Genomic DNA, 12,774 nt, shown 5'->3' with positions numbered 1-12,774 from the left:
TACTGTCGTACATATACATTATCGAATCTGCGTAAGCTCCTCGAATGTTCTTCACCGTCCCTACAACTTGACAGTACGTTCTTGGTAGTCTAAAAACACGCATTCTGCGCCTGTCCTGCGTCCTTCCTCGTCCCTGTTATATGGCTTTCCTCATGGAACCAATTAAGCCACCTGCAAGAGCTAAGCCACACGAAGAGGATACTGTATTTCATTACAGACAGTCACTAAATGCCGATCCCCAGAACAGTTTAGCAGAATAAACGAGGAAGAAAATTTACAACTATAATATGTTCGCCATATACAAAATTTCGATCTGAGGAGAGGACAGTGAGAAAATACTGGTCGTGTATACGGTGGCTGTTCGTGTAAGCGCACCATAGCCGTGCGGCGCTCATAGACACGCGCGGCTGAAATGGGGCATGGCATTATTTTCTGCACGTACGCCGGTGTAGCAACTGCGCTATATACAGTGCCATCCGGCGCGTTTCGAAGATGTGACATCGCCCCGCGGGCCGCCAATTTATGCGCGCATGCAACACCTTCGCACGAATGCCACACACACTCGCCGGTGTCACTTTCCACCACGGGACACACAGAAAATCGATCTGCCTTCTTTCTTTCTGTCTCTCTATTTTTTTTTGTTTGTTACAGGACGACGGCGGTACGTGCACGCACTACTGTTAGCCGGCGTACGTTCCTCGTGCAGCGCGACGCACTCGTCGATTGAACATCCTGCAGCGTCGGTTTATCAGACGGCTATGGCGAGCGAGAGAGGAAGAAAATGAACAAGACCTGAGCAAGGCGTAATCTCCCAGCGGCCAGTGAACGGAGAACATACGGCCCCGTCTCCCCTAAACCTTCCTTTACTTCTTGTTTTGTGTGTGTGTGTGTGTGTTTGTCTGTCTGTACCGTCGTTTGATGTGTCGTCAGCTTGGCCGATCGAAAGAAAGAACATAGATCCGATAAATAGCCATAAGGTGGGGCTCTTGCCGGTGCAGCAGCTATCCCGGTGGACAAGCGAGGTCCGCGAGTTAGGCCTCTTCTCTCGCGCGTCTGGTCTCCCCTTTCCTTTTGGCCCACTCAAAAATTTATCTGCGCGCGTGCGTGCGCGTTTTTTACAGCGCGCCGGCTTTTCTTTACAGCCCACGGAGCAACAGCCTGATTTTGGTCCCTCGTAGAAGGAAACGGAGCTTGCGCAACTTCGGTTGGCTGCGCAGGCCTTTGCCTCGGAGGCAGCCTGTAAATAGGATTGGGCTCCGCGTCGGCGAGTTTTCGAGAAGTAGCCAGAAAAGGATAATGGACACTCGGCTGATTGTTCACTCAATAAGAAAGACAGAAAGAAGGAAAACAAATAGACATAAAGCGCACCGGTATGATACCCTCGTGAAGTTGACCCGCATCGATGTAACCAAACTCATACAATGCCGCATCTTAACAAAATAGATTTGGGACGAAAGTTGGAAGTGGGACAAAAACGCTATACGAAGCATAACGTGAAGTTTGAGAATCTCTGACAAGCTCAATCTAGCAGGAACGGGACCAAATGAACTCTCATACAACACATGTTTGCCTCTTACGTCATAGTCTCGTTTCTGACACTTTTATATTCAAGTTCAGTAATGTACCAACCAGCCCAATTCAATACGCCACTGAAGGAATTGAAATTCACAGCGCATCTCACTCAAAATTACTTTCTGCGTACTGCAAATGGCTAGTTGCTCGAGAGTTCTCGAATAATCCGAATTACCGCAATAATCTGAAATTAACGGGGCTTTTTTCTTTCTTCCTCCGAATTTTGGACATCGAAAAATAAAAAATGCTCGCGATATAGAACCATCTAATAATTAGCGGTGTGTAACGTGCCAAAGGAACTCGAGTGTTGTTTAGAGCACGTGAATCAATAAAACGTACCAGCAAATCACGGTGCGCAAGTTTTTTTTTTTTTTTTTTTTTGTACTCTGCATTCATCTGAACGCTACCAGAAGTTGCTGCCGCTGCCGCAGCTTGTCATCCAATGATAACAGTCACTTATGTTGTGTGCGTATACTTCCTTTAACAATGCACGCGCAATATCTCCAAGAGAGTCTCGATATCGGAGCATTAAACGAGAGAATCGAAAGCAAGGTTGGCGGCTTCTGTTGTTGGGGAACAAGATATGCCTCGGACGGTGTAGAAATTGCTAGAGGTCATAGCCTATCAGCTACTGTTGCTGGTACAGAGCTGTATACCTAATGCACTGTTTGTCTTTTGTAGTTAGGTCGTCAAAGACAGTGAGAATGCTCACAGACCATTTCGCGACATTACGATATGTGAGGGGGTGCTGCATGACACTAGGATTACTATTATTATCCCGTGCGAAGCATTTGTTTGGTCAATCAAAGGCATTTTTTTTCCCTTATCTACCTAGACCACGTAAACTATACTTCAACGTTGTGACGTCCTCGTACGCAAATAAATGAATAAATAAATAAATAAATAAATAAATAAATAAATAAATAAATAAATAAATAAATAAATAAATAAATAAAGATGTTTCGACGGGCGTATTTCACACGTATCCTATACAGAAGCCCGATGGTCGAAACATTACTCCACAGGTGCATTTTCTTCTTAAATGTGATATGTAACAAAAGCGCACTTATAAATATAACACACACATCAGCCACCAACATGTGTGACGCGGGTTGTGTTTAGTTAGGGGCACGGCATGCAATATACGAAGCAGTTCCTCGTCAGCCCCTTGGAGCTTCAGCACATCACTGAGTTTCGCGATATTCTCAAAAACGAAAAAAAAAAAGAGAGTCAACCGATCTTGCTTGAGGGTGAGCGCTTCGAATATAAAGACCTAGAAGCACAGGCTGTAAAGATCTAGAAGCAGCCACGTTTCAGATGGTAGGGTGCCGTTGTGAAGTTTAAAGAAAAGGGTCTTCAGTCCTGCAGGAACCAAATCTTTTTGCCTTTACTGCTCTTTAAACCGAATAGAAAAGAAGAAATAGAAATTGAAGATAAGAAGTATTGGAAAGAGGAGAGACATAACATAACGAGATATTTTAATTAAAAACTGGGAAATATAATGGAATAATGTAGGGCGAGATTGGGCGATACGTACCTGTTTACAGAGTAAAAACTCGCAGTGTCCCTTACGCGTTCGCCTAAGACGACTCGAAGGCGAAATTCATCCGGCGGCGCTATTTTACAGTGCACTTTATATCGCGCGAACGCCGCTTTTCATATTTTTTTTTTAAATTCACATGAACGCAGCAAAGATGAAGTGAACGCGCAACTCGCGCGCAACGATCCGTGAGGCTCGCGAATGGTCATGGGACTTTTTGTACCACACACCGGCTTTTCGCCGATGGGCACTTCTCGTGAGCCTTTTAAGGCTTTCGCCTTGATAATAAAGTACAGAAAGCCTTCACAACACATGTACGGCAGTCAAAGAGGCTCATCTATAGGGTTGTGTAATAGACGTAGACCGACTAGTGGGTGTGTCCAGATAAGATCGAACACGAGGTCCCGGTCACCATTCCAGATTTTGACGAAATTTGCTGTAGGTCTAGGCATTACACCCAGAACAACGATTTCGAAGTTTGTCTTGCGAAAAAAAATTTGTTCTCCTGAAAACAAAATATACAAATTTTGGCCACAAAAAGCACTTTTGCGCTAATTTCGCGATTTCTGTTTTTTGAGCGCACCTAGCGAAAAAACGGTGCACTTCTAGGTCACAATATTTATTCCCCTCAAAAGAACGAGTTAAATACAATCTTATGACTCTATTATTTTCCTTGCTTGTCGGAGCACTTTTGAAGAAAGAAATCACAAACTTGGCAATTTGCACAACGTACCTGTATTTGAGGAATTTATTGCTGCAAACAAGTTAAAGGGATGATAATAAAAATCAGTACATATTAACTTTGATACTGTCACTCTCTTTTAAAATAATTTTCGTGGTTTTATCGCACTCTATTTTACTCGATAATTGGGCTGAAACGTAAGTGATTTACCAAAAGCGCCGAACTTCGACAATAGTTTTCTCAAAAAGGTCATTTTTAATTTTTTTTAAATCCCTCTGATTGAAGTCAAGGACGTCATCTATCACTCTGCATAAAAAAACGTTGCATTATTTTGGTTGCCAAGAAGTTATAATGCGTCAAATGTGACCAAGTCAGCCTAGCGGCCGCGTCGTTCGTTATGTGCTGAAACTCGGATATAAGTTGTTCAAAATTCTTATACGTGACATAATCACAAATAAGTACCTCCACACCAACAAATGCGCAGCCAGGTGTCATGGTTCAGCAAGCTTTGTCTTTCGATCAGCCGCTTGACAAACCCACAGTAGCGGCCGCTCGATGCTGCGGGCGCTCACATTACATGAGTGCCGCTTCGACTCCTGATGAGCTCCGCTTGCGCGCCAAACTACGCTCAGAGGACGAAAGAGAGAAAGAATGCATCACTATGAAAGTTAAAGGCTGTTAAGTGCCAACAAAAGCCATATTATACAACGAGAACTCTGCCGGTAATTTTGCAGTGAGCGCCTCCATGGTAATGCGCTCATGTGTTGCTTCTTTCTCTTCTGATGGCCTAAAGTTAATTAGATTCACTCTATCAGCAATATATGACACAAGAGCAAGCCATTGACATCTAAAGAAACGTCTCATACGTGCTTCCGATGGTCGAACAACTCAAATTGCAGTTGTTCTCTATCTCGATCGTGCCAGAACACCTGTGTCAGCCGGCTGTGAAATGAAGCGAGTGCAAGTCCTTTGCTTCATTAAAGCACCGCTTTTACAATGCTGTATTGTTGTGCCTCCGCATATATTTTCCACGCAAGCCGGGCATTTTCCACGATATTTTGCGGCTGCGGGCATAACAGGAGGGAAAAAATTACATGCATGCTATATTGAAGGCGCGCACTGCGAAATTGCCGGCAGAGTTTCGTTGCATATAACGACATCTGTTGGCACTTAACAGCCTTTATATTTCACAGTGATGCATTCTTTCTCTCTTTCGTCCTCTGAGCGTAGTTTGGCGCGCAAGCGGGGCTCATCAGGAGTCGAAGCGGAACTCATGTAATGTGAGCGCCCGCAGCATCGAGCAGCCGTTACTGCGGGTTTGTCAAGCGGCTGATCGCAAGACAAAGCTTGCTGAACCACGACACCTGGCTGCGCATTTGTTGGTGTCGAGCTACTGATTCGTGATTATGTCAGGTACAAGTATTTTGAACAACTTATATCCGAGTTTCAGCCCATAACGAACGACGCGGACGCTAGGCCGACTTGGTCACATTTGACGCATTATAACTTGTTAGCAATCAAAATAATGCAACGTTTTTTTTATGCAGAATAATAGATGACGTCCTTGACTTCAATCAGAGGGATTTAAAAAAAATTAAAAATGGCCTTTTTGAGAAAACTGTTTCCAAAGTTTGGCGCTTTTGGCTAATCACTTACGTTTCAGCCCAATTATCGAGTAAAATGGAGCGTGATAAAACCACGAAAATTATTTTAAAAGAGAGCGGAAGCATCAAAGTTAATGTGCACTGATTTTTATTATCCTCACTTTAACTTGTTTGCAACAATAAATTCCTCAAATACAGGTATTTGTGCAATTTGCCAAATTTGTGATTTTTTCCTTCAAAAGTGCTTCGACAAGCAAGAAATATAATAGACTCATAAGATTGTATTTAACTCGTTCTTCGAGGAGAATAAATATTGTGTCCAAGAAGTGCACCGTTTTTTTCCCTGGGCACGCTCAAAATTCGGAAATCGCGAAATTGGCGGAAAAGTGTTTTTTGCGGCCAGAATTTGTATATTTTTTTTCAGACGAACAAAATTTTTTTCCCAGAACTAACTTCGAAACCATTGTTCTGCGTGTAATTCCTAGACCTACAGCAAATTTCATCTAAATCTGGAATGGTGACCGGGATCTCGTGTTCGATCTTATCTGGACACACCCACTAGTGCGAAAGCGATCGAGTTCAACATCTATTCTACATAACGCGGTGAAATATGAAGGAGCAAACCGTCACATTAGGTTGCTCTTCACCCAATAATCCCCTTAACCAGATCCCTTACCAACCTAGTCCCCAAAAAGAGCCGTCCTCTTCTTTCAAAAAAGGACACATTCATACATCCATATGCGGACAATGTACCTGTTACCTGGTCATGCACCACTAAACTAAAATGTGAGTTCACCTGCCTACGGTATATCTCTGTGAAGAGCACTGTAATTTGACTTATTAATTTCTTGAGGTTTCGCTGCATACTCTAGTTTCATTAGATGTTTTCTCCAGGTTTGCTTGAACAAGTTATCTGTGTGTTTGTGTGTTCCATTTCACAGTGGCATAAACATTTATTAATTATTAATTAATTAATGCCAGCGGATACGCAAAGCCAGCACGGTTAACTTAGTGCTTATTAACTTTGTTTTTGTAAGCTTAGGAACATTTGGTCAATGTGTTATACGTTTACAAGGAGAAAAGGCCAGTTTGACCTGCTTAGCTACGGCTTAATTGTGCCGTGACTAAGTCTTAACTCTGTTTTAGCAGCACATTAAGTAATCCTGAACTGTGTCTCAACTTTGCGTTTACAGTATCGTTATGTACTACTCATCCTTTGTATTGTCTTGGAAGCCTGCGCAAATTTACCATTTACTTTCTTTCACTTATTTTATATCCCTTTTTATTTATTTCATGTCCCTCAGTCCAATCGGAAGAGGATTCAAGCGCTTACTCACACGAACAAATTCGCTCGTTAAAAAGATTCATCAAACGTATTCAAGCGACGTCGAAGCGCCGAACCAGTGTTTGGGGAGCACCGGTTGAGGAAACCTGCTGGGCGAGTGGCAAGCGCCCAAACAGCTTCCTCGCGGGTGATTAACACAACTGGTTGTGTTTTCCGCGTAGCCTGCAGTACGCGTGCCACCATAGATGTAGCTCGCGCAGAGAGCCGCAGCCTGGCGTGCAGAGCCCGCCACTTCGACCGGGAGAAGCGTTCCACCAGGGGATTAACACTGGCGTGCGCCAGGTGGTGAAGCCGACCGAGCGGATGCCGAACCAGGTGGTTGGATGCCCAAGCGCTTCGGAGAAAACAACTTCGCGTCGCCGATCAGTGTCTGTGCGTGCAGTTTGGTTTCCGCTTAATGGCTCGGTAATGAAGCGTCAACGATCGAATGGCGCCAGGTACACCCCACGGCAGTGTCCCGGGTAGCATGCAAATGTGCACTCGCCAGCAGGCGTGCCGCGACACGCCGAGAGTTACCGCTCGTCGCGCGCGGCATATTTGCGCACCGGTGCACTGTAGCCTGCTTGTATGTCGCGAATGAGAAAGCTCACCGACTGCGCGGCATTTCCCTTGTTACTCATCGACTATATGCGTGTGTGTGCGTGTATGTACGCATGTGCGCGTTTATGTGTGCGTGCATGCGTGCGTGTGTGTACGCGTATGTGTGCGTATGTATCGTGTGTATGAGCGCGTGCGTGCGTGCATATATGCGTACATGTATGTGTGTATGCGTGTGCGCGTGTGCGCGTGTATGTGCGTGCACGCATATGCATGCGTATGCACATGTGTGAGTGTTATGGAACCGCGGCTGCGTCGGCTCTCTAGTTAATGTCACACTGAAAGAACAAGAGACCAACGAGGATGTAAGTAGATGAAATAGGGTCTCTACGTGTACACGAATGCACACGAAAGCACAAGAAAGTTCCCGGAGGCTGCAGCTGCCACTATACAGAGCAAGTGGCAAAGTATCCGACGCTTCATGCGGAGGCACCTTGTTGCCGCTGGGCAGCATAAGAGACACATGATACGTTCCTTTTATACGCTGCTTATTACACCATCCTCACACGACAGCCATATTCGCAGCACAAACACACATAACACGCGAACACACTTTGAAAAGGGTAAAAGCATGTATATTTACAAGAAGACACTCCGGTACCGGGAAAAGCATCCTTGAAACTCGCAAAAGACGATTTTCCCGTTCACCAGCTGTCGGTGCACACTTCTCTTAATGTCGCAAGATTGAACGTACACTCAGCAGCAATAAAAAGGAAGCCACTGGGCGTGCTCTCACCGCTGTAGGTGACATCCGGCACCACACCTTCCGCTAGCGACAGGAAAGGATGCTGCAGACGGAGCCGTGACGAGTCGGTACTGCGGACGGCGGCGGAGGATCCGTTCCACCACGAACCGTCCACGAACTTGTCGCACCCCCTGAGCAGGCGTTGCCAGTCGCCGGGAGACCATGGCGGTGTCCTCGGCGCGCTCGCCACCGCCGTCGGTGCCATTGGAGGGCGGGTGTTCGAATACGACGCCGGCCAGCGCCGTCCGCCACCAGGCCACGAGCAAGGCGGCAGCCAGGAGCAGAGGCGGCCTGGCACGCCAGTCTACCGAGGCTGCTCGGTCCATGGAAGCGCGCCGCGGCGAGCCTCGGGCGCACGAGCGACGAGCACGCGGGCGGAAGTCCCGAGAAAGTGTTCGCGGTAGGCGCGGGTCAGCTGCTGCCTACCTACAGCCGTCTCGAAGCAAGTGCGGGAGATTGGTGCCGAAATGAGCTCGCAGCGAGACCAGACAGGAGCGCTAACACCGAAAGCAGCCAACACCAAAACCCTGAGAACCAAACGGTAACGGCGGCGGCACAATAGAAGTTCTCTAGAGGGTAGACGTCGAAACCGCAAAGCAAAAGAGGGCGCAGCGTGAAAGGAGATTGTCTGCAACTAGACGTGAAGGGAAGCGAGGAGCCCAGCTTCTTAAGCGTCGCGGCCGCCTACGGTGCCGCGGGCTCCGCTTAGGTGGGTAAGCATCTTCTCTTGCGGTGCAGGATGATGAGTTTGGCGCGACTGGAGGCTCTGCAAGTGTTGCTCATGCCGCTGGCCGAAAATGACATCGACTTCCAATCCCACCGCGGAAGGCAGCCTGCGCAAGAAAAAAAGACAGAGAAAAGAATTCCTCCTTGAGCAAATTACAAGCAGACATTTTAGCGACCAATGTTAAATCCAGTGTGCACATGTGCGTAGTAGTTTGGCTGGCTTTGTGGCACCAGAAAAATACCGTGCTGTCATTAAAACCTTATAACAAATGCCTCCGACAGCCCATGACGTTTCTTTTTTTTTTTTATTTCTTTGTGTGTTTGGCCAGACATTGCACGACATGTACACCGGATTCTTATCCGGAAGTTTTCACATGAGTACAAAGTGTACTATGCGTGATTAGTACCGATGCAACAAGACGATTTCTTGGATTATATACCATGTGCCTTATTTCAGACACTAATAAAGTGAACGATCTTAATCATGAAAAAATCCACAAAAATGAACAAACAGGCAGTTTTCTGCTTAAAGAAGCGCACGAAAACTTCATTATTATTGTTGCCACTGCGCCATAACGTTAAGAAATTGTGTTTACAGGCAACCAAGCATAGCTCGTGCGGAGTCGGTCTTGGACTTTCTTACCACTACATGTGCTAGCCGACATTTCGTTAAGTCTTCCATTACTGACGTCAGCTCGCACACACGCTTTGCATTGTATGAATTTGTAAAAACCGCCTCTAAACATTGTCGTACCGGTCTTTCCCCTGCGGTGATCTCCCTGCGGTCTTTCTGCCTGTTCGAGGTTATCAACTGATCTTAGTGGGTCTAATTATTAAACCACTTAATTACTTACACCGAATAATCAGGAACAGGACATACAAAGTTCACACGCCAAAACAATAATGAAATCGCACGTAAACACAATTATAAAAGCAAGTTTTCTAATAAGAAAAAAAGGCTGTCCTCGATTGCCCTCAATCACACTAGACAGAGACGACAGCTACAGAAAAAGATATGGTGTGCTCAGATTTATCCATCAAATTTGTTCTTCACATTCCTTACTGGCAACATTGCTGGGTCCTGGGCCATCGAAAACAATAGAACAAGAAGCATTAAACGCACTCGAACAATTATTCGGAGACCTAGACATGCTTAACGGGTACGAGTTGCTGCGCTGGATAGAATAATGTATCTACAACCGTCTTTCATTTCTTTATGTGTGTGTGTGCACCTGTATATTATGTGGGTCATATTCTGCTTAAATTTGCGTCCCGTTTGACGAGGCTCACTTTTGATTCTCGTATACTTCTGGGTGCATTACTTAATATGCATGTAGCTTGCTAATCTGTGAACCTGCTTATGTTAGGCTGGATCACGCCCTCAGGCATTTCAAGCTCGTACGCGTATACATATCTATGGAATAAGTGTAGCGCTAGTTATTTTCACGAATGTTTATTTATGTATGTTCACGTATGCATAGGACTGTATGCTTTCGATTTTTCGAACCCACGACATCGTTTTCCTAACTTCGAAATGTTTTTATTATTATAACTATCGTGGGAAAATGATCAGACGTCACTTTGTGGAACGGACTTTTGTTTTTTTTTATGATCCTGAATGCCGTACGAAGTAACTTCATTACGTGTTCGAAAGCATTACGACAAATAAATACCATTCCCCGCCACGGTGGTCTAGTGATTATGGCGCTCGACTACTGACCCGCAGGTCGCTGGATCGAATCCCGGCCGCGGCGGCTGCATTTTCGATGGAGGCGAAAATGTTTGAGGCCCGTGTACTTAGATTAGGTGCACGTTAAAGATCCCCTGGTGGTCGATATTTCCGGAGCCCTCCACTACGGCGTCTCTCATAATCATATCTTGGTTTTGGGACGTTAAACCCCAGATATTATTATTTATTATTAAATAAATGCCATTAAGGAATACAAAAGTTGCGAGCGCCTCCTTTTATGCTTATCAGGACTTACATACGTCATTACAACAGAAAAAAAATACAGTCATGCGCTGTCGTAGCTATAGAGTGCGCGCGATTATGCATAATAACCGAGTCAGAACGAAGCGGGCGGTGATAGTGAAAGTTAAAGGAGTTTCTGTAAGACACTCATCAAAAGAATACCAGATACCGCCAACGTTACACTGTTACTCCCGACGCAGATGTCCTGTACTGTGCGTGACAGAGGTATTAATCAGACTGTGTTCTTGAGCTCGGAGAGCACTTGAGCGATTCTCGCTATTCGAGGGGAATGCTGGCCTTATAAGCAGCACACACGCACACACACGCACACACACACACACACACACACACACACACACACACATATATATATATATATATATATATATATATATATATATATAAATATATATATATATATATTTATTTATTTATTTATTTATTTATTTATTTATTTATTTAACATACCTTACAGGCTCTCGTTAGAGCATAGGGTAAGGGGGGCTTACAGAAAAAAAGAAAGAAAAATGAGAACGTATACAGTTCAAATATACAAATAAATGCAACATAACAGCGACACTAATAACAGTAATAGAACATTGATTACAAGGAAAATACAGTCACCAAGTATATGCACATCCATACAAATGTCTATGAAATGATGCTAGGTGTAGTGAGAGAGTAGTTTCTCGCGGAACGCGTTGTTGTTAGTGACTGAAACTATCACGTCGGGAAGATCATTCCACAGTGAGATTGCCTGTGGCAAAGCAGATAAATTGAACGCGCGTGTTCTGCCAAAAATACGCCTAAAGCTGCGCTGATTTCGCATGCGTGCAGACATGCGATCCGGTGTGTGTAGAGGGAAAGCGCATGGATTTCTGCTATTAATGTACTTGTGAAACAACACAAGGAGGGCTATCTTGCGGCGGATATCCAATGGTTGTAAACGGATCTCGCGTTTAATTTGTGATACACTGCTGTGACATTGGTAGTTCTGAGTGATGAAGCGGGCTGCTCTGTTTTGAATGGCTTCGATCATCTGTATTAAATAGTGTTGATAAGGTGACCAAACTGGTGAGGCATATTCTAACTGTGGACGTACGAATGTTAAATAGGCTATTTTGCGGACGCTCGATGTGGAGTAATGGAGATTTCGACGTAAATAACCTAGTGTTTTGGATGCCTTGGAACAAATGGAAGTTATGTGGGAAGACCATGAAAGTTTAGAGTCAATAATAACCCCTAGATATTTGTATGATGTGGTTCGAGATACTTCGCTATTTTTAATTTTGTATGAAAAAGTGGAAATCGAGGTTTTTCGGGAAACCGACATTATTTTACATTTTGAAGTGTTCAAGCTCATTAACCACTTATTACACCAACTGCCAACGAGGTCTAGGTCACCTTGAAGGGCCTCATGATCAGAGGAAGATGTTATGGCTCGATAAATGACACAGTCGTCTGCGAACAGGCGTATACGGGATGAAATGTTAGTCGGCAGATCGTTGATGAAGATTAAGAAGAGTAGAGGGCCAAGAACGCTACCCTGCGGCACTCCTGAAGTGACTTCTGCGATATCTGAATGAGAATCATTTGCAAATGTGAGCTGTTCACGAAATGAAAGAAAATTTCGGAGCCATGATAGCGTTAAGGAGTCCAATTTAAGAGAAGACAGTTTGGAAATCAGGCGACAATGGGCGACACGGTCAAAGGCCTTCGAAAAATCGAGGAAAGCGCAATCTGTCTGTGTGTTCATGTCCAAGTTAGTCTGTAGATCTGTCGTGAATTCAAGTAGTTGTGTATCGCAAGAGAAACCTTTCCTAAAGCCATGTTGGGTGGAACTAAAAAAATCGTTTGATTCAAGATGACTGTAAATGTGAGAAGCAATGATATGTTCTAGTAATTTACAGCTGATAGAGGTTAACGAGATGGGACGATAATTTTCAACCTCATCTTTACATCCTGCTTTAAATATGGGAATAACTTTTGCG

At 44.7% G+C, this 12,774-nt stretch overlaps 1 protein-coding gene across 1 annotated transcript in view; it reads right to left on the bottom strand.

The window, feature by feature from the left end:
- The window catches only part of LOC119381606 (uncharacterized), a 417,646-nt gene that overhangs the window by 325,261 nt on the left and 79,611 nt on the right, over positions 1-12,774 (bottom strand). The window contains exon 2 of the mRNA XM_049419611.1: positions 8,077-8,918. Within this exon, the coding sequence (XP_049275568.1) occupies positions 8,077-8,290 (214 nt within the window). The 5' untranslated portion in view covers positions 8,291-8,918. The remainder of the gene's footprint in view (positions 1-8,076; positions 8,919-12,774) is intronic.

Source organism: Rhipicephalus sanguineus, chromosome 1 (assembly GCF_013339695.2).
Source record: "Rhipicephalus sanguineus isolate Rsan-2018 chromosome 1, BIME_Rsan_1.4, whole genome shotgun sequence".
NCBI lineage: Eukaryota > Metazoa > Arthropoda > Arachnida > Ixodida > Ixodidae > Rhipicephalus > Rhipicephalus sanguineus.
The sequence above is the reverse complement of the archived record's forward strand: the minus strand, read 5'-3'. Positions and strand labels throughout refer to the sequence as shown.